The following is a 19750-nucleotide window of genomic DNA, read 5'->3' as shown; positions in this document are numbered from 1 at the left end:
TTGGTTGTGGTTTACGATTTCTGATTGTGAGTCTTGCTCTAAGACTATCCTTTTCCTGGGATCCACGCAGACCACCCCTCATTCTAGCCATCCTACCTTTCTGCAGACATTGGAATGCCTTTTGCAAACCATGCCTTGGCCAGATTCCCAGGCCCTGCTCTTCATGCTTGGGAAGATTTCCCTGTCTGAGGTGTCCTGATCTCTATATTCCAGAGATGCTCACTGAGGATGACTGTACCAACCACCCCGACAACATGCAGGTTAATTTGGGTTCTAGTATTTGGCATTTGCTCAATTTATTCTACCAACTTTCAGAGAGCAAGGAAGTATTTGTTAGCACTGGAAGACATTTAGTAAGTGGTACTGGGTGATGAAAAGTAATAAACTTATTAAATGTTTCTGGGGCTGAGCACTAAACATTTTCCAGTACCGGTTGCTGTCAAGTTGACTTTGACCCATGGTGCTCCCATGTACTTTAGGGTAGGACTGTGTTCCATAGGGTTTCATGGCTGACTTTTCAGAAGTAGATCACCAGGCCTTTTTTCAGAGGTGCCTCTTGGTGGACTTGAACCTCTCACCTTTTGGTTAGCAGTTGAGTGTGTTAACTGTTGTACCACCCAGGGACTCCACTAAACATTTATTTCCATTTAATTCTTCCAAAATCCTGGAATTTTACAAATAAGGAAACAAGGCTTAGAAAGGTTAAGTAATGTGGCCAAAGGCTGCATATGTGGTAAATGACAGAGCCAGAACTCGAACCCAGATTCACCTCCACAGCCTGTCTGTGTGTGTGTGTGTGCATGTGTGTACTCTTTCTGTCTTTTCCTGATGCTTCCAAAATAATGGTGGTAGTTTACCAAATGTCCTGACACCGTAGTCTTCAATTTAAACTTAGAATTCTAACCTATAGTTTACATCAGCGCTGGTACTGTAGAGATAACTCCTGTTTCAAATGTCATTCTGGTTTCGCCATGAGTATATAATTTTTAAATTTGTTAAGAGTCAGATTTCAAAAATACAGACTTTTTCCTCATTAAAAGAAATACATCACCCTTGACCTTCCCTAACGGCCAGAGAATAGGAAGCGAAACCTCTGCCTCTCATGAGAGTCTGTGGGGTAAAGGGCAGGGCAGCAGGCTGGGACTGAGCCCACCACTACCGCTGGGTCTCCTTGGGCAAGCGCTTCACTCAGCGTCTAGTTTCCGAGGCGGAGGGGAAGAGGCTGTGGGTCTCGGAGCCTAATGGGCTTGTTGCACACCTTAGTGGTTGTGTCCCTTGGACCTGTTGCTGTATCACTCTGAGTTTCAATTCCCTGATTTGAATGCAGGGATAATAATAGTATCTATGCTGAAGGCTGCTGCAAGATGAGGATTAAAGATAATGATGGTAGTGGTCCCAGTGCTCATGGCAGCCATTTACTGGGCACTGTGTGCCTGATTCTCTGCTCAGCTTTCTCACCAATCTGTTTCATTTAATCTTCATAGCAGCTACAATTTAAGTAGCATTTTCTACTAAACAGAAATTATATACAATGTCCAAAATATTTATGTAATTTCTGAAACATATAATATACTCTCCATGTAACACACACTCACACAGTCATACAAACACTCACACATGGACACTTACACAAACACTACAGACACACTTACCCACACACACACACTGACTCACGAATACACACTCATGTACACACTCACATACATATATGTCTCATGCACACACTCATGTATATACACCCACATAGGAACATATACATATTCACACATACATATGCATACCTATGATGTCTCATACACACTCACACATACACATCTCTCACAGATATATATGAGGGTAGGTCAAAAAGTATTGCTACAAAATCAGAGAAACCTTTATTAAACAAAAATATCAAAATGTGAAGGTATTGTTTCTCGATATATCCTCCATTTAGGTCTCTGTACTTCTGAAGGCAGTGTTTCCTTCTCTCTAACCCCTCTTTCAAGAATTCTGCACTCTTCAGTTTACATCACATCAAAAGGGCAGTTCTGGTGTCCTCAAGGGACCCAAATCATTTTCCTTTTAAATGTTGAGTTTTGGGGAAAAAAGAAGTCTGAAAGGGCAAGATCAGGGTATAGTGTGGATGGGGTAAGGTTTCCTGATGAAATTCTCGTAGGACAGCCCTCGTACCCTCAAAGAATGAGCAAGTGTATTGTCATGATGGAAAAAATCTCCCTGCACAACTTTCCTGGCCTTTTTCTCACCAATGTGTTTTCAGTTTTCTTAAAATTTCTTCATAATAAGTCCCCAAGATCATCCTGTGTCCTTCGGGAAAATCTATCAAGATTACCACTTTGAAGTCCCAAAAAACAGTAGCCATAACCTTCTGAGTGGTCTTTCCTCTCTTGGCTCATCTTTGAGGCCTTCCTGACCTTCCTTAGAATGCTCGATCCATCTAAAAACTGTTGTTTTATGTGGGGCAGCATTCCCATAAACTTGTTGCAAGGCTTCCATGATCTGGGAAGATGTCCACTTGAGTTTTGTTAGAATTTGATATGAGCCCTGACCTCAAAATTGTTTTTTTTTCCATGGCACAGAAAGTGTCCTTTTTTTTGAAGGCAATGTAATGAGACTAAGACAAGTGTATTACTGAGAGAACTTGTCTGCAGCCATCCACGTTTTGTTTGGAATAAACCCATGCATGTATGAACTGGAACTCAAGTAGCAATACTTTTTGACTTACCTTTGTGCGTGTGTGTGTATGTGTGTATGTATATGGTATGTCTCATACACACACACACACACTTAGATATCAGGTACCAAACCAACCCCATTGCCACTGAGTCGATTCTGACTCATAGTGGCCTTATACGACAGAGCAGAATTGCCCTTAGGGCTTCCAAGGCTGCCACATCTTTTTCCTGAGGATCGGCTGGTGGGTTCAATCTGCTGACCTTTCGGTTAAAGCTTTAACCACTGCTCCACCAGGGCTTCTTCAGATATTGTGTAATGGTCCTCAAAAAATGGCAGCTGTGTTTGTTATTAAGACTATGCCACCCTTCCTGGGTATTTTCCAGGCCCCTGATACCTGGGATGTATGACATGCTTCTCAGCCAGCGAATCCGTGCAGGAGGTCTGAAGAGGCAGGTGGAGAGTGCCAGGCTGTGGCAGGCCTTGCACACTCACACTCTAGGCCATTCTGGTTTAATCCTGGAGCCATGAAGGTCTTTGAGCAGGGCTGCGGCATGATGGGATTTGGAGGTTAGAAGGACCACTCTCTACCACTGGGCCTCTTCAGAAGTGGGGCTACCAATGCCTCTTCACTGCCAGAGGGTTAGGTCCTGCCTTAGCTTTTGACCTCTCCCAGCTCCTGCCAGTCCTTTTGGGTGAACTTTTACTCTTTATGTCAGCAAAAGCAACCACCCCCAGTTACCTTAAGCCGGATGCTACTTATTGCTCCTATTGATGAGGTTGCATTGTTTCCACAGGACTGGGTATGCACCAGGCAGTGACATGGCTTCAGCGGTTGCTTTGCACGCCAGGCCCCTTGTCTCCCTCATCTTCCCCTACTGCTGTTCATCCTGCAAAGTTGTCCTAATCTGTCACAGGCCCCAGAGCGCCATGCAGGGAGAGAACCCAAGGCCAGCACTTTCCAGCATGTGCAGAGTTGGGGCAGGACAGGTGGTGGGGGTGAGTGACTTCAGGAGGCAGGGGAGTCTGGAGTTGTCTGCTGCCACTTGCAGCCTTGCTTGGGGTCTCAAGCAGCATGAGAGTACTGGGGAATGCAGAATTCCATGGAGCAGAGGAAATGACAAATCAAAGGAAGAATGGGGCAAGGACCAGATGCTAAAACACTGCCGTCAGTTTGTTGCCCGGCCACTGTTTTCCATCCCTCTATCTCTCCCACCTCCATTTCTCCTTCCAGCACATTTGGGACTCCCTAGTCAGTCACATTTTGCCAGTGTGCTCAGCTCTCTTCCCTTTGTCCTCAAGTATCCATCAGCTTGCCAAATACCTGCCTTCCCCATACTGTACCTGTGCATGTGAGCAGGGACACGCCACTCAACAGCCAGGGAGCCGCCAGCGTCCGCGAGCACCAGCCTCGATGGGGCCCTCAACATTGCCAAGCATTTCATATGCCTTCCTTTCCACTCTTTGTAAGTACAAAAAAATCATTGCTGTCTTTTTTCCTGAGGGAAAAAAATAAATAAATTACAGGGAGTCTCTAGGTGGTACAAATGGTTAACATGCTTGGCTGCTGTCTTAGTCACCTAGTGCTGCTATAACAGAAACACCGCAAGTGGACGGCTTTAACAAAGAGTTTATTCTCTCGCAGTCTAGGAGGTTAGAAGTCCGAATTCATGGTGCCAGCTCCAGGGGAGAGTTTTCTCTCTGTGTTGGTTCTGAGGGAAGGCCCTTGTCATCAATCTTCCCCGGTCTAGGAGCTTGTCAGCTCAGGGACCCTGGGTCCAAAGGACATGCTCCACCTCCCGGTGCTTCTCTCTTGGTGGCATGAGATTCCCCTCCTCTCGGCTTGATTCTGTCTTTTATATCTGGAGTCAAAAAGATTGACTCAAGCTACCTTATGCTGTAGATTGAGTCCTGCCTCATTAACATAACTGCCCCTAATTCTGCCTCATTAACATCATTAAAAAAAAAGAAAAACATTGCTGTAGAGTCAATTCCAACTCATAGTCACCCTACCGGACAGAGCAGAACTGCCCCATAGGTTTTCCAAGAATGGTTGGTGTATTTGAACTGCTGACCTTTTGGTTAGCAGCCAAATACTTAGCCACTGTGCCATCAGGGCCCCTATTAACACCATAGAAGTTGGTATTTACGACACTTAGAAAAATTACATCAGATCACAAAATGGAGGACAACCACACAATGCTGGGAATCATGGACTAGCCAAGTCTATACACATTTTTAGGGGACATAATTCAAACATAGCAGGTGCTAACTAAAAGATAAGAGGTTTGAGTCCACCTAGAGGCACCTCAGAAGAAAGGCCTGGCAATTTACTTCCAAAAAAACAGCTATTAAAAGCTCTATGGCTTTCTACGCTGACACACATGGGACCACCATGAGTTGGAGTCAACTAGATCACAACTGGTGGATGAATTTAAGGCACAGATATGCAAGAAAGGATAACTTTATTTTTTAGTGACTGATCTTAACCTCTCTCTCAAGCCCCCATTTCTGATCAGAAGCAGAAAAATCAATTTCATCAATTCAAGGTATTTCAGTCATTTTTGTTGTTGTTGCTGTTGAAAACGCAGTCTGTTTCAGGAAACAATCTCTCATAGGCAAAGTTCTCCCCGTACTCCCTTCTCCTTCCACATTCTCTGTCTACTTTCTGGAAGGCTATGGTGCTATTCCGGAATCTGTCTCTGGGTCTCCTCCCTTCTCCTTCCACATTCTCTGTCTACTTTCTGGAAGGCTATGGTGCTGTTCCGGCATCTGTCTCTGGGTCTCCTCCCTTCTCCTTCCACATTCTCTGTCTACTTTCTGGAAGGCTATGGTGCTGTTCCGGAATCTGTCTCTGGGTCTCCTCCCTTCTCCTTCCACATTCTCTGTCTACTTTCTGGAAGGCTATGGTGCTGTTCCGGCATCTGTCTCTGGGTCTCCCAGCAGGTGTTTCTTTCACCTGACCCTCTCTGCTGGTGGAGTGTGGTGCTGGGTCTGCTGACATCTGACTGCTGCTCACTCATGTCCAGTGGACTCTTGCATACCCCAGCCATAGATTCCTCCTGACTTTTACGGCCCTGGTGTAAACTCCTAGGCCTCTAGGCCTGGTGCTTGGATTTTAAGGACAAATAAACTTTTTTTTTTCTGTCCCAAGTACCTGCTTTTACAATTGAAAGCTGGCTTTCAAAATTTATTTGGAATTTAGAGCCCAGAATTTGGCTTCTCTATTTTTTGCTCATTTTATTTGTGTCACCCTTTCTGAAATAATAGGATACAGTTTCAAGGTGTAGTTTTCATGGAAAAGACTTTATAGGATGCCGTCCACTGAACCAACCAGCAGGTCTTCCGCAGTGTGTCTCCGTCCTTCCCTCCAGGCCACGGGGCTGGGGACCCTTCTCCTATAAGATGCCAATTCCCCCATCTGGACTGGATTTAACGCCTCTCCCCCACATTCCCAGGAACCAGTGATTTGTTCTCCCTTCTGTGGCGCCATCTTTGCTTATGTTCCAGGTTCTCCCTGTAAAACACAGACACAATAATGAAACCAATTCCTTCTACCCTGCTTCCTGCCTAGCCACCACTTCCTTTCTCTGCTCGTCTTCACAGGCCAACCTCATAACCCGGTTGTGGGACATTCATTCATTCACTCATTCATTCTTTCCACACCTGGAACCCCTCTGGAGATACAGGGAGATGTTCCAACCTTCACAGGGCTTTCATTCCAGCTGGGAAGGCCAGTGGTAGCACAAGTGTCAGTCGCACACTGTCAGAGAACATTCAGTGCCCGGACAACAATGGAGAGGATGAGGGGACAGAGAGAGGGAGCAGGAAGGGCAGGGTGGCCGTCAGCAGGACAGCGTGCGTGGTCATGCTGTTTACAGCTAGCGTCCTTTCTGACTCATGTTCAAGCTATGCCGGATTTTGAACATTTTAACCCTCACAGGACTGGGGTAGATATCACAGCTGGTAGTCAGGAAGGTCTTTCTAATGAGGTAGCTTTGAGCAAAGGCCTGCAAGACCCATGCTCATGCCTCCTCCCCTTCTAGAGTGGCTTCTTCCCCATACTACCACTCTCTAATTCAGCCTTCATCTTCACCGACCTTCTGTCTGATCCCAAGGGTTGGTGGTCCTTCCTTGGGACACTTTCTTCCCCTGGCCTTAGGACAGCCCAGGCTCCTACTTCCCTGCTGGGTACTTCGTCCCCTAGGCCTGTGCATTCTCCTCTATCCCACCTTCAAACAGAGGGGCTCCTCAGGACTCACTCGGAGACCCCTTCCCCACTCTCCTCACTCCCTGGCGCGTGCCCCAGAGCTTCAAGGAACATCCATGCTGGTGACTCCCAAACCCAGTCTTCTGTCCTGTGTACTCCAGGCCCACAGTCCAGTTGCCTTTGGGAAGTCTTCATCTGGCTACCTCACTGGCACCTCAAATTCAGCAAGTCCCTGAGTCTTTACCCCTTCAAGCTCTTTATTTTAGTAGTTGCGCCACTGTCCACTGAATTGTAAAACCAAGAAATACGAGCCATTCTTGCTCAATAGCTTCCTGTCCCCCATCCCTGCCCAGCCAGCCCATCATTCACTAGGCCTGCTGACTTCATTTCTTTCACGTGCAGAGTCCAGGCTTACTGGTCTGGGTGCTGAATTAGTTTGGATAAGCGTGTGTGTGTGTGTATCACTTACAACGCTTTCTGACACAGTGTTATATAAGTGTAAAACAAACAAAAATCCAAACCCCTTGCGGTTGAGTTGATTCCGACTCAAGGCGACCCCACGTGTTACGGAGTAGAAATGCTCCAAAGGGTTTTCTTGGCAGTATTCTTTATGGGAGCAGACTGCCAGGCCTTTCTTCCATGGCGCTACTGGGTGGGTTTGAACTGTCAAACTTTAGGTTAGAAGATGAACATAAACCATCCGTGCCACCCCGGGACCGACATAAGTGTTAGCTGTTATTTTTTATTATTGTTGGTAGTTTTATTTCTCCAGACGAAGCCTTCATCATTTCTCACCTAATCAACTGCTCACCTTCTGCACTGCTTCCAGCAGTGCTTCAGCTTGGCAGTCACACTCACACTACCCAGCGGCCTTACTTAATTTAATACTGTGTTCACTTAGCTTTATAAAAGGACATGGGACAGGACTCACAGCAGAAACAGCTCCTTCATCTCACCAGGAGGCCCAGCAGCAACCCACATACCCAACTTCTTTTGCCCCCTCCACCCATTCCCTCACACATGGCATAGATGGGTGCAGTTGAGAGCCAAGAGTCATGTGGGTCACCCCAACACAGGGAAGGGGTAGCTATGGTTTTCCATGGATCCTTTACACTGTTCTGATCACCAGAGCCCACCAGTCTAAGGGCAGTGCATGGACAGGGCTCTCACAGGAAGCCAGGGAGACACGCCCTTGGACAGTTTTCAGAAAAGGATCCTGTGAAAAGGCAGCCCAAGGTCAGGCTGAGGTGAGTCTAGGCCTGATGGTCACTGTACTCATAGTCTCCTTGGGTCACCCAATCCATTCTCACACAATGGCTACACTGGCCTTTGAAAGCACAGATATGGTCACACAATTTCCTTCTTGAAAGCCTCCGAGGGTTTCCCACTGCCCTCCAGAAAGTCAGATGCATAAGCATGGCTCCTTGTCCGCGGTATCTCTGCTCCCAGCCTCCCTGTGCCCTGGGCCTGGTGGTGTTCCTGTCTCAGACTTCCCACAGGCCCTTTCCTTTTCCTGGAATGCTCTTCTGTGTTTGCTTCATCTGGACACTTCCTGCTTGTGCTTCATATCTCTGTCGAAATGTCACTTCTTTCAAGAAGCTTCCCCCAGCTCCCCATTCCCGTCTGCCAGGCTAATCAAGGGCCTCGACCTCACATTTTCTCCACACCCTCAGCACCAATCAGCTGGAATTCAATGATTAATTGGGTAACAACCAGGGCTTCTTATTTTTTTGTGCATTTTTTCACGCTTTAGCATATCTGAAACCAGGATGCACGCTAATACTGGTGGAGTCAGAAATACCCCAGCCCTCTAGTTGTCTCTTTCCTCACCTGCTAATCAAGTGGGGGTGTATCTCGCAGCCACTGGCTTCTTACCATTGAGGAACTATGCAGTGATCGAAGTTCTCTTTCCAGGCTTGAATGGTCAGCTCCATGCAAGCTTCCAATTCACGAAAACAGTGTGCTTCTCCATTTATTTAGGCCTTTGACTGCTTTCATCAGCATCTGGCATTTTCTGCGTGTCGATCACGTATTTTATTAGGTTTGTACCCAAGTATTTCATTTTTGGTACTATGCTAAATAGTATTTTAAAAAAATTTTTGTTTCCAATTGTTCACTGCTAGTAGATAGGAATATGATTACTTTTTATGTGTAGACTGTGTATGCTGAGACCTTGATAAACTCACTTCTTAGTTCTAGGAGCAATTTTTAAAAAATAGATTCTGGATTTTTTTTTTCTTTTTATGTAGACAGTTATGCTGTCTGCGAGTAGCGACACTTGGGTTTTCGTTTCTAATCTGTATGTCTTTTGTTTACTTTTCTTCCTTATTCCACTGCCTAGGACTTCCAGCATGATGTTGGATAGAAATGGTGAGAGTGACCACCCTGGCCTTGTTTTCAGTCGTAGGGCAAGGGCATCCGGTCTTTTACCATCAAATATACTAACTACGGGTTTTATATAGAGGCCAGTTATCCAGTTATGGATGACCCTTTCTCTTTTAAGTTCACTGAGAAATTTTTTTATTATAAATAGATGTTGAACTTTTAAATACTCTTTTCTGCATCAATTACATGATAATACAGTTTTCTTCTAGTTTATCGGCATAAGGGACTACATTTCCTGATTTTTAAGACCACTTGGCCATGGTGCCTTATCATTTTATATATTTCCAGATTTGATTTGATAATAGTTTGTTGAGTTTTTTTTTTTTTAAACATATGTTCATAAGGAATATTTGTGTGTAGTTTTCAGTCTGGTTTTGGCATTAGGCTAATTCTGGCATCATAAACATGAGTTAAAAAGAATCCCCTCTTGTATTTTTTTTGAAAGAAGTTGTCACTGCAAAAAGAAAAAGGAAACAAACAAGAAAGAACAAAACAAAACAAGGGAAAAAAAGGCCCCAAGGACCCCACCCACATGGTGTCCTGGGCTGGAGGAGTGGTTCCCCAGTTAAGCGTGGCTTCACAGCCTTTCAAGAAGAAGCAAAGATGGCACATGGAGCCAGGTGTTTCATAGAAAGGAGGGGGAGGTAGTAGGAGGCACAGAAGAAACCAAAAGAGATGAAAAGAAGTAATATGAGCTCAGGGGTCTGGCCACTGTGGCCAGGGCAAATCCAAGCAGCCTGAGGCCAAAGCAGTTACCTCCCAGCCAAGAGACTGTGGCTGGTGGGAAGCAGAGGAGGCCGAAGTGGGGGAGGAAGGAAGGGGGAGCTAGAAAAGCGTATATCGCTCGTTACTGGGTGCTCTGTCTCCTGCTGGAAACTTCGTGAAGCTGCTTTCCTGTACAACCTGTCCGCAGATATTCGACGTGAGTGGGGCAGATCCAAGAGGCACGGATGCTGAATTTCTCAGCTGGCCGAGCCACGGCAGCCAGCCAGGAAGCTCGGAGGTGGACCAGCAGGGAGAGAATGGGGGGTGGGAAAGCCTGTATCGTTGGTTACCGAGTGCTCTGTCTCCTGCTGGAGTTCCCCGAAGCTGCTTTCCTGTGCTCCCTGTCTGCGATCCCCGAGCTGGAGTCCAAGATGGTGGATCTGTGCTGTTAGCTGATGGGGCCCTCTGCATGTATCTCTCCTCGCTGTCTGTCCTCTGTCAGTTTCTTGTTCCATTCAGGGCTTGGCTGAGTTCTCTCTCTCTCTTCATTTGGTACTTCACGTTCCAGGAATGATGTTTGTCTCTGTTTCACTTAGTTTTTCGAGTCTTTGCTGTGGAGGGACCGCATGGTGCTTCTGTCTGTGGCGCCATGTTGGCCAGAAGTCCCTATTCTGATATTTAAAAAAAAAATATATTTTAAATTCTAAGTTTTCTGATTTTCAAGGGAATTGTACTTGTTAGCAGGAGCTCTGGTAGCTCATTGGTTAAGCACTCTGCTGCTAACCTAAAGTTTGGTGGTTCAAACCCACCAGCCGCTCTGCAGGAGAAAGATGTGGCAGTCTCCTTTCATAAAGATTACAGCCTTGAAAACTCTATAGGGGCAGTTCTACTCTGTCCTGTAGGGCTGCTATGAGTCAGAATCTACTCTATGGCAATGGGTTTGGGTTTGGTTTATACCTGTTAGCTTTGCACTGGGTTTTTTTTTTTTTCTTCTAGCAACTAGCGTAGTGTAAGTGCTACGGCTGCTAACCAAAGGGTCAGCAGTTCAAATCCACCAGGCGCTCCTCGGAAACTCTATGGGGCAGTTCTACTCTGTCCTATAGGGTCGCTATGAGTCGGAATCGACTCGATGGCACTGCGTTTGCGTAAGAACCACTAGAAGGCACTCTTAGGTTTTTTTTCCAGCACTTGTCAGAAGTTCTGCGTGAGATTTCATCTGGGTGCGGAAGTCTCCAGGTACTTGTTCTGGCTGGTTCTCCCTGAGGTGGCTGACTTTGCTGGTGTGTTAGCCCCCACTATCTTGTAACGTTTTGGCTGTGGCTCTGAGGGTACCCCTGCGGTGGATTTCCTTTACCCCCTTACATGGAGTTTGGGATGGCTTAACCTCTGCAGCTCAATGCGCCCTTGTGGGGGGGTTTTCACTGGTCATGGACACTGGTCTAAGTGGTGGGGCTTGGTTTTCCTGAGGCGAAGGTTTGGAGCGATTTGTGTCTTTCCCTCACTGGCACCCCTATATAGGCTCCTCTTTCACCTCTGTCCACTGTAGTCAGGAAGTCAGTTGTTTCTCTGTGTGTTGCCTGTCTGAGTGTATTTCTTGCCCTGGCTAAATGCTGGGTCATGCGATTTTTCAGTCTGTGTAGGTCCTTCTGCTTTGGAACTCTATCGCAACACCTCTGTCTCCCTTTCTCCACCTAAGTGTGCAGCCTGCGAACTCCCACAGCCATCTACATCACCTTGTTTGGGCTCCAGCTTCTCATTTTAGCTCCCATCTTGTTCTTTGTTCTCTGTGTTGCCCATCTCTGTCCCAGAATGGCTGTCATGAGCCGAGTCCTCCGGGTGCCAGCGACTGGGGCCTCTCAGCTTCGGTGCTGCCTCCACTCCTCTCCTTGTTTCTGGACTCACCTCCGCTCTCCAACACTTCGTCTGCTGTATGGAGTTGTTAGATCTCAGTTTGTGTTTGCTTTATTTGTTGTTCAGTGGGTTAGTTGCTGGGGCATAAATGGGGGCAACTCTTGCCCCTCCGTTCAGATAATACATAGTTTTTTTTTTTTTTCCTGACAATTTGTGTCTATTAATTGGTTTGTTAGACCATTTAAATTTAATGTAATTATTGATATGTTTGGATTTAGGCCTACCATCTTATTATTTCTTTTCTCCTTGTATCCTGTTTTATTGTTCCTGTTTCCCTTTTTCTGTTTTATTTATTTATTTATTTAGGATTATTTGAATATATTGTTGTATTCCATTTTAATTTATCTATTAAATTTTGACTATGTCTTTTTGTATAACTTTTTAGGTGCTTGTTCTAGAGATTATAATATACATACTTAAGTTTTCACAGTCTACTTGGAAGTAATATTAATTAAAATATTAATAACAGAAATATTTTCCACCTGTATCTATCTCCCTTTATAGTCCTCATTTTATGTTGTAGTTGTCATATATATTATATGTAACACAGTTTTTGTTTTCAACCATCACATGTATTTTAAAGAATTTAAGAGGAGAAAGATAATCCATTATATTTATCTAACAATATACAATTTCTATTGTTCTGTCTTTATTCCTGAAGATACAAGTTTCCTTCTGCTGGTATTTCCCTTCCATCAGAAGAACTTCTTTTACTATTTCTTTTAAGGTAACTCTCATGACAACATTTTCTTTTAATCTTCCTCCATCTGAGAGTGTTTTTATTTGTCTCCCATTCTGAAAGACATTTTTGCTGAATATGGAATTCTGGCAGTTCTTTTTAGTACTTAAAAAATTCATATTCCTTGGTCAAGTTGTGCTGACTTCCCCATTTCCCCAGTATTCTGTACTGTCTTACCCTTTGCCAAATTTACCACTTATCTATTGTCCAGTTAGTGTTCCTCCACTCTCCCTTGGGATCATAATAATGGGCTGAGGTTTGGGGACCATGGTCTCAGGGGACATCTGCCATCAATTGGCATAACACAGTTTATAAAGAAAATGTTCTACATCCTACTTTGGTGAGTAACATCTGGGGTCTTAAAAGCATGTGAGTGGCCATGTAAAATATTCCACTGGTCCCACCCTGTCTGGAGCAAGGGAGAATGAAGAAAACCAAGGGCATAAGGGAAAGATTAGTCCAAAGGTCTAATGGACCACAACAGCCACAGCCTCCACCAGACTGAATCCAGCAGAACTAGATGGTACCTGGTTACCATCACTGAATGCTCTCACAGGGATCACAATAGAGGGTCCTGGACAGAGCGGAGAAAAAATGTGGAACAGAATTCTAACTTACAATGAAGGACCAGACTTACTGATCTGACAGAGACTGAAGAAAACCCAAGAATATGGCCCCTGGGTACCCTTTTAACTCAGTACTGAAGTCACTCCTGAGGTTCACCCTTCAGCCAAAGATTAGACAGGCCCATAAAACAAACAATAGTACACGTAGTTCAACCATGTATATGAGACTAAATGGGAACACCAGCCCAGGGGCAAGGACAAAAAGACAGGAGGGGACAGGAAAGCTGGACAAATGCAAATGGAGAACCCGAGGTTGAGAACGGGAGAGTGTTAACACATTGTGGGGTTGGCAACCAGTGTCACAAAACAATATGTGTATTAATTGTTTGATGAGAAACTTATTTGCTCTGTAAACCTTCATGTAAAACACAATAAAAAGAAAAAAAATTATATTCCCCTGCTTTCTAGTGAGAAATCCACAGTCATTCAAATTGTTGTTCTACCATGTTTTGTTTGTTTATTTTTTTTCTTGGCTGCTTTCAAGATTTTTTCTTCATTTTTAGAGTTCAGCAGTTTGATTACGATATGTCTGGATGTTGATTTCTTTGAGCTTATTTTATATGAGTTTTGAGAAACTTCTTGAACCTGTAAGATTATGTCTTTCGCCAAATTAGAAGAAATAATAGCTAAAAATTTCCTGAATATTCTCTTCTTACACTGTATTCTTTTTCCTTTCTTTCTGGGTATCCAATGGACAGGAATGTTACATCTTTTGGTGTTGTCACACGTGACCTTGAGGCTCTATTATTTAAACAAAAACTTTTTCTTTATGTTGTTCAGACTGGACAATTTCAATTGATCTGCCTTCAAGTTTACCACTCTTTCCTCTCTCATCTCCATTCTGCTAATGTTCTCATTCAGTGAGGTTTATTTCAGTTATTATAGTTTTTAGTTTTTAAGTACACATTTAATTATTTTTTATAGCTTCTGTTTCTATACTGAGACTTTATATTTTTCCATTGATTCAAAAGTTTTCACCCTTATCTATTGGAGTTTGGTTAATAATAGTGCTTTACATCTTTGATATTTCAACATCTGTGTTATCTTGGGAAACCCTGGTGGTGTAGTGGTTAAGTGCTACAGCTGCTAACCAAAAGGTCAGCAGCTCAAATCCTCCAGTTCTACTCTGTCCTGTAGGGCCGCTATGAGCCAGAATTGACTCAATGGCAGTGGGTTTGTTTTGGGTTTGGTGTTATCTTGGTATTGGTACCAATATCTCATGTGGTAATTCTCCTTTACCACATGAGATATTGAGATTCTCTTGGTTCTTTATGTGCTGAGTAATTTCAAATTGTATCCTGGGCATTTTGGATATTAATCTTATTTTAACAGGCAGTTGACCCAGTTAGATTTAGGTTTCAAGTTTCTATCCAGCTTCTCTGGGCTGTGCTTCCAATACTGGTTCTGTTTTCAAAGCCTTTGCAATGCTATTTGATCTGCCCCCGTTTGGCCTGTGCAGTAGCCAGCCTTAAGTGGTGGTCTACCCGACTGTTCAGCTCTCAAAGCCTTTGGTATGTAGTTTAGGGACAGATCCATTCATGCACAGCTCAGAATTGAACCCAAAAGTTAATACAAAATGTAATGGTCTTTCTCAAGTCTCTTTATCATTTCCCTAATACTTTCTTAGGGACCATCTTCCTGCTTCTTTGCTAGAAAGCTGAGGCTTTAATTTCCCTGCATGACTCTGGGACCCAGTGGTGAGAGGCTAAAGAGAAAAAAAAAAAAAAAAAAAAATGGAGATTTCACCCACACTCTCAGGGCCATAGTTCCTCTGGTTAGAGAGGAATTCTCTTCCCAGAGAGTTTTAGACACCTGCCTGATCACTTCCACTGTCAATGTTAATGCTGATGCCAGATTGCCTGGAGTCTGAGGTGGGAAAGAAGGGGAACTCAGTAAGAAGATCCTGAGGTATTTCCTCTCTGTTCTTTAAGAGGCACCTTTCATGCTTCTTAGGCCAGAAATAGAGGTCTTCTCCTGGAGCTTTTTCTGTCCTGTCCACACCTGGTGCACCGCTCCAGGTTTCAGGCTGCCTTTGAGTCCATGCTAGGGGATACCAAAAGGAAAAAATCCAGGAAAGTTCTTGCCAGTTCCATGGTGCTTTGAGCTCTGGTTTTCTTCTTCCAACCATTTACTTTGCAGAGTCCTCAGAGAGTTGTTCCATGCATTTTGTCCAAGGTTTTGTGTTGCCTTCAATGGGAAAAACATAGTGAAGTGTGCTTATACCATCTTGATTGGATCCTCGAAAGTGTGGAGTGTGTGTTTAATATAAAGTGAGAGGTTCTCAATCTCCCACTTATCTGGGGGAGGAGAGGAGAGAAGATAACCACGGAACTAGCTTCCATTGAACATCAGCTGTCAACTCTGACTGTCTTAGAGCATAAAAACATTATTCTACAGGTCTCTATGAGGAACATATGGTATCATTGGATCCATTTTGCACTGGGAAAGTTAGGATCGCTTTAATTAGTTCAAGATCCTATAGATAATAAATAGTAGCCTGAGGATGTGTATCCTGCTCTGTCTCAGAAGGAAAGATCCAGAAGGTCCTGTGAAAAGAAGAGACTAGAAGGGACTCTGAGAGTGATGCCCTTCTTTCCTTCTCTTGCAGGACGGAAGACGGTGATGCTGCAATCTTGCACCCCGGGATGGTGTGTATCATGGTGAGGCTGCTGCCCCGGGTGTACCATGAAGATCACCCCCAGGTACTTGCTTTGCCTTCTTGACATAATTGATCATTTAAGCTCTTTCTGACCTAAAACTCCCTTTTTCTTTTTGCCTTTGCTCTTGGTAACCCGTGCATTAGCAGACCCCCTGGACCCCGTCTTGGGAAATACTTCCTGTGGGGAAATGTCAGTGTGTCTGAGACCCTTGACTGATTTATGCCCACCCTTCCAAAGCCATTCAAAACAGATCACTTCTGTCATTGAGGCAACCTTCTAAAAACAACACTTAGCTTGGGGCAAGTGCTGGGTTCCAAGCTCAGCACTGGGCTCTGGTGGGTGTGTGCACCGGAAGTCCATCACTCCTCATGAATCCATTCTGCCCACGGGGTCCACCATGCTCCTGGCCTCGTGCTGTGTGTGGGACATGCAATGTTAACAAGATGGACACAGACATGTTCCTCATTGCGCCTCCATCTCTGCTGGGGACTGGGGGTTTGTAATAATGCAAATGGGCTTTAAATAAATAAACTCACAAATGAATATGCAATTACAAGTTGTGACAAGGGATACTAAGGGGAAAAACTGGGTGCTGAGAGAGAATGAGTGGAGTGGGGGACAGTCCTAAATACATCTTATTTAAATGGTGGAGTAGAGGTCAGGGAGACCATCTCCTAGATGGTGACATCTAAACAGAAACCTGAAGAGGAGCAGAAGTGAACCAGGAGGGGAAGAGCCAGAAACAGACCCTGGGGCAGGAACCCAGCGGCAGAGCAGAAGTGCAGGGTGGGGCATGGAGAGGTAGGCTGGAAGCCAGGGCTTGGAGCTTTATGCCAAGGCCAACTAGAAGCCTCCCAAAGTAGATGCAAGGAATGACATCTTTTTATTTTGTATTAAGCTTATCACTTTGGCTGATGCATGGATGATAGACTGGAAATGGGGGCTTGTGTGGAGTAGGTAAGGGGAAACCAGTTAGGAAGCTATTTCCACAGTCTAGGTGGGACAGGACTGGGGGGATTAGAGGGATGTCTGTGGGAAGGCGTGAACGAAAGGAGGAAGAGACCTGTCTTAGTCTCCTAAGCTGCAGTAACACAAATACCACATGTGAGTGGCTTTAAAGAACAGAAACTAATTTTCTCACAGTTCGGGAGGCAATAAATCCAAATTCAGGATGCTGGCTCTAGGGGAAGGCTCTTTCTGTCGGCTCTGGAGAAAGATCCTTGTCTCTTCCAGCATTCCTCGGCTCCTTGGTGTCCTCCCGTTTTTTGCTTCCTTGTCTCTGTGGCTGTGCTACTCTTTATAATTCAACAGGACACGCCCTATACTGGCAGGGCCTCGTTAACACAGCAAAGAAAACCCTTTTTCCAAAAGAGATTACATGCACAGTTACAGGCTTCCAACACATATTTTGGGCGGACACAGCTCAATCAGTAACAAGGCCTATTCAGAGATGGGGCCACAGGGCCCTGGGATGAATGGGTCTGGGGAGTGGGAGGAGGGAGCACCCAAAGGCAACTCCCAAATTTCTGTCTTGGCAGAACTGAGAACCTCATTGGAGGAGGCAGGTTTGTATGGGAAACCATCAAGTAACAGAACAAAGCAAAATCTAAATATGAAAGATAAATATTTTAGAAGGTTTGAGAAAGAGAATGAAATGGCTGAGGAAGACCTAACAAATGTTCCACTATAGGTTAGATTTATTACAGGAAGTGGAATGAGTTTAACTGAGCACTTACTATTTACCAGACATTGCTTATTGAATCCTCGTGGCAGTTTTGTTGGGGGTTATTACTGCTTCCAGGAGACCCTGGGCGTCCCAACGGTTAGGCGCTTGGCTACTAACCGAAAGGTTGGCAGGTTGAATCCGGCCAGAGGCTCCTTGGAAGAAAGGCCTGAAGGTCTGCTTCTGAAAGATCACAGTCATTGAAAACCTCACGGAGCACAGTTTTACTCTGACACACACGGGGTGGCCATGAGTCGGAACTGACTTGACAACAGCTGGTTTGGTTTTCTAAAAAGTTTTTATTATTGTCTCCATGCTAATCAATAATGAAGTATGGGCTTGGAGAATTGAAATGACGTTTGAAGATAGTTGGTGGATCTGGCCCTCCAAAGTGGTGGTTTTCACAGGAAGAATGTCGGGAGCCTGGCACACTGACAGTGAGGGGCCCCATTTTGCTTTGGCCAGAATTTAAAGGAGGAAATGACCCCTAGTTGGCATTAGTAGTGATGGCATGAAAATGACCATGACCTAGTAAAATACTGCGGTCCCTCAGAGGTCAGAGAGAGAAGTGGAACAGAGGAGCCAAGATCCTTGATGGGGAGAGGGCAGGGGAGGGAACTGGTTTCACAGAGGAAATCCCGTACCGTTTGGTACAGGATTACAAAAACAGCTAACCAGCTTCCATGCCAACATGCCTCTTTGGTAACAGGACTTTTTGTTCTGACCCCTGGTCATGTGCTGGGAAGTGAGGACAAAATGATTAGGAAATGAACGGAGAGAAATATAGTAGTGAAATGAAATGCATTTTATAGTTTTAAACATTTGCAGAGAAGAAGTGAGTAGGCCAGAATAAAATGGGTGTAATTATCCGTCCAGTTATCAATTGCTGTGTAACAAACTGTCCCCCAAATTAACCACAACCGTTTTGGTATCTCTCACAGTTGTGTGGGTCAGGAATTTAAACAAAGCTCAGCAGAGTGGCTCCTCTCTGACTCAACATGATGTCTGCAGGGCTGGCCCATCCAGGAGGACCTCTTCACTTGTAGAGATGGCACCACAGCAAGGCTGCCTCAAATGGCCAGGGGCTGGCTGCAATGACTCACCTGGGGTTCTAAGTCTGGGGCCTTGACTCAAGCTGTCAGTGGGATTCTGGGGCCTCCTTCATGGAGCCCTCTACATGTGGTCTCCACAGGTGGTGTCTCCAGTGGACCCTCTAGCAGATTCCGTAACAGCTCAGGATTTGCAAGAACTCAAAAGCCAAAGCAGCTAGGCGCTCCTAAGGCTTGGGCCTGGAACAAGCTGTTGTTACTTGCACGGCATTCTGTTGGTTAAAGCAAGTCACAAGCTCAGCTCAGAGGAAACGGCTTCCCATGCTGTTGTGAAGGGCAGGACAGGGGAATGGTGGGGACATCTTTAAAGACTAGCCACCATAATTGTCATAAGTGTCCAATTGCTGGATGGAAATACTTGATCCCTAAATCGAATGTCTTCTAGCCAATGAGTTACCTAAACTCTGGGAGCTTCCCTTCTTTACCTTGGCATTCAAGTCTCGGACCCTGCCTGGAGCACATTGGAAACTAAGACACACTGGGGAGTGTTATTTCATCCATCTTCACACCAGCTCTGTAAGTATATACAGCTTCCCGTTCTGCAGTTGCATGGTCCTCAGGAAAGCTGTGTAAGTTCCTAAGGTCATGGGGCTGTTGAGGGAAGGCCCTGAAGATGGCTCCCCACCCACGCTCAGTACACGTGGGATGAGTGGATTTCTCAGCTCTGCAGCTCTTGCAGAATGAAGGGCCGTGCATTCTGGGCTGTGTATACTTTTTCAGGTGAAATCTCCTCGATGTGAGCAAGTTTACCCTCCTTAGCTGTGTTTAGGACAATGCAATGTATTCGCAACGAGAATGTCCAAGCGGGTGGTTTAGACGATCTTAACAGCGGAACAGGAACTCGTTCTGCCAAGACCCACGCTATGGTGACCGAGGAAGCGACTCAGAGCCGCAGTGGCATGTCCTGCTGTTTCCTGTGTGCGTGGAAGCCCCCCACGGATGAACCCGAGTTCCAGATAAACCCCGGAGTTGTCACGTCACCACTGCGTGGGGAAGAACTTTGGTTTTTTGC

The 19750-nt window shown here is 45.1% G+C and overlaps 1 protein-coding gene across 17 annotated transcripts in view; it reads left to right on the top strand.

Annotated features, from left to right (window-relative positions):
• The window catches only part of WDFY4 (WDFY family member 4), a 415213-nt gene that overhangs the window by 100001 nt on the left and 295462 nt on the right, over window positions 1-19750 (top strand). For 15 of the 17 annotated variants that reach the window (XR_010318150.1, XR_010318152.1, XR_010318151.1 and 12 more), the window contains one exon: window positions 15855-15948. Coding sequence is in view for 14 of the 17 variants with exons in the window: in XM_064269860.1 (XP_064125930.1) it covers window positions 15855-15948 (94 nt within the window). In the remaining 3 variants the exon portion in view is untranslated. The other 2 variants (XM_064269863.1, XM_064269864.1) reach the window with 2 other exon arrangements.

Source organism: Loxodonta africana, chromosome 16 (assembly GCF_030014295.1).
Source record: "Loxodonta africana isolate mLoxAfr1 chromosome 16, mLoxAfr1.hap2, whole genome shotgun sequence".
NCBI classification, from domain to species: Eukaryota; Metazoa; Chordata; class Mammalia; order Proboscidea; family Elephantidae; genus Loxodonta; species Loxodonta africana.
The sequence above is the reverse complement of the archived record's forward strand: the minus strand, read 5'-3'. Positions and strand labels throughout refer to the sequence as shown.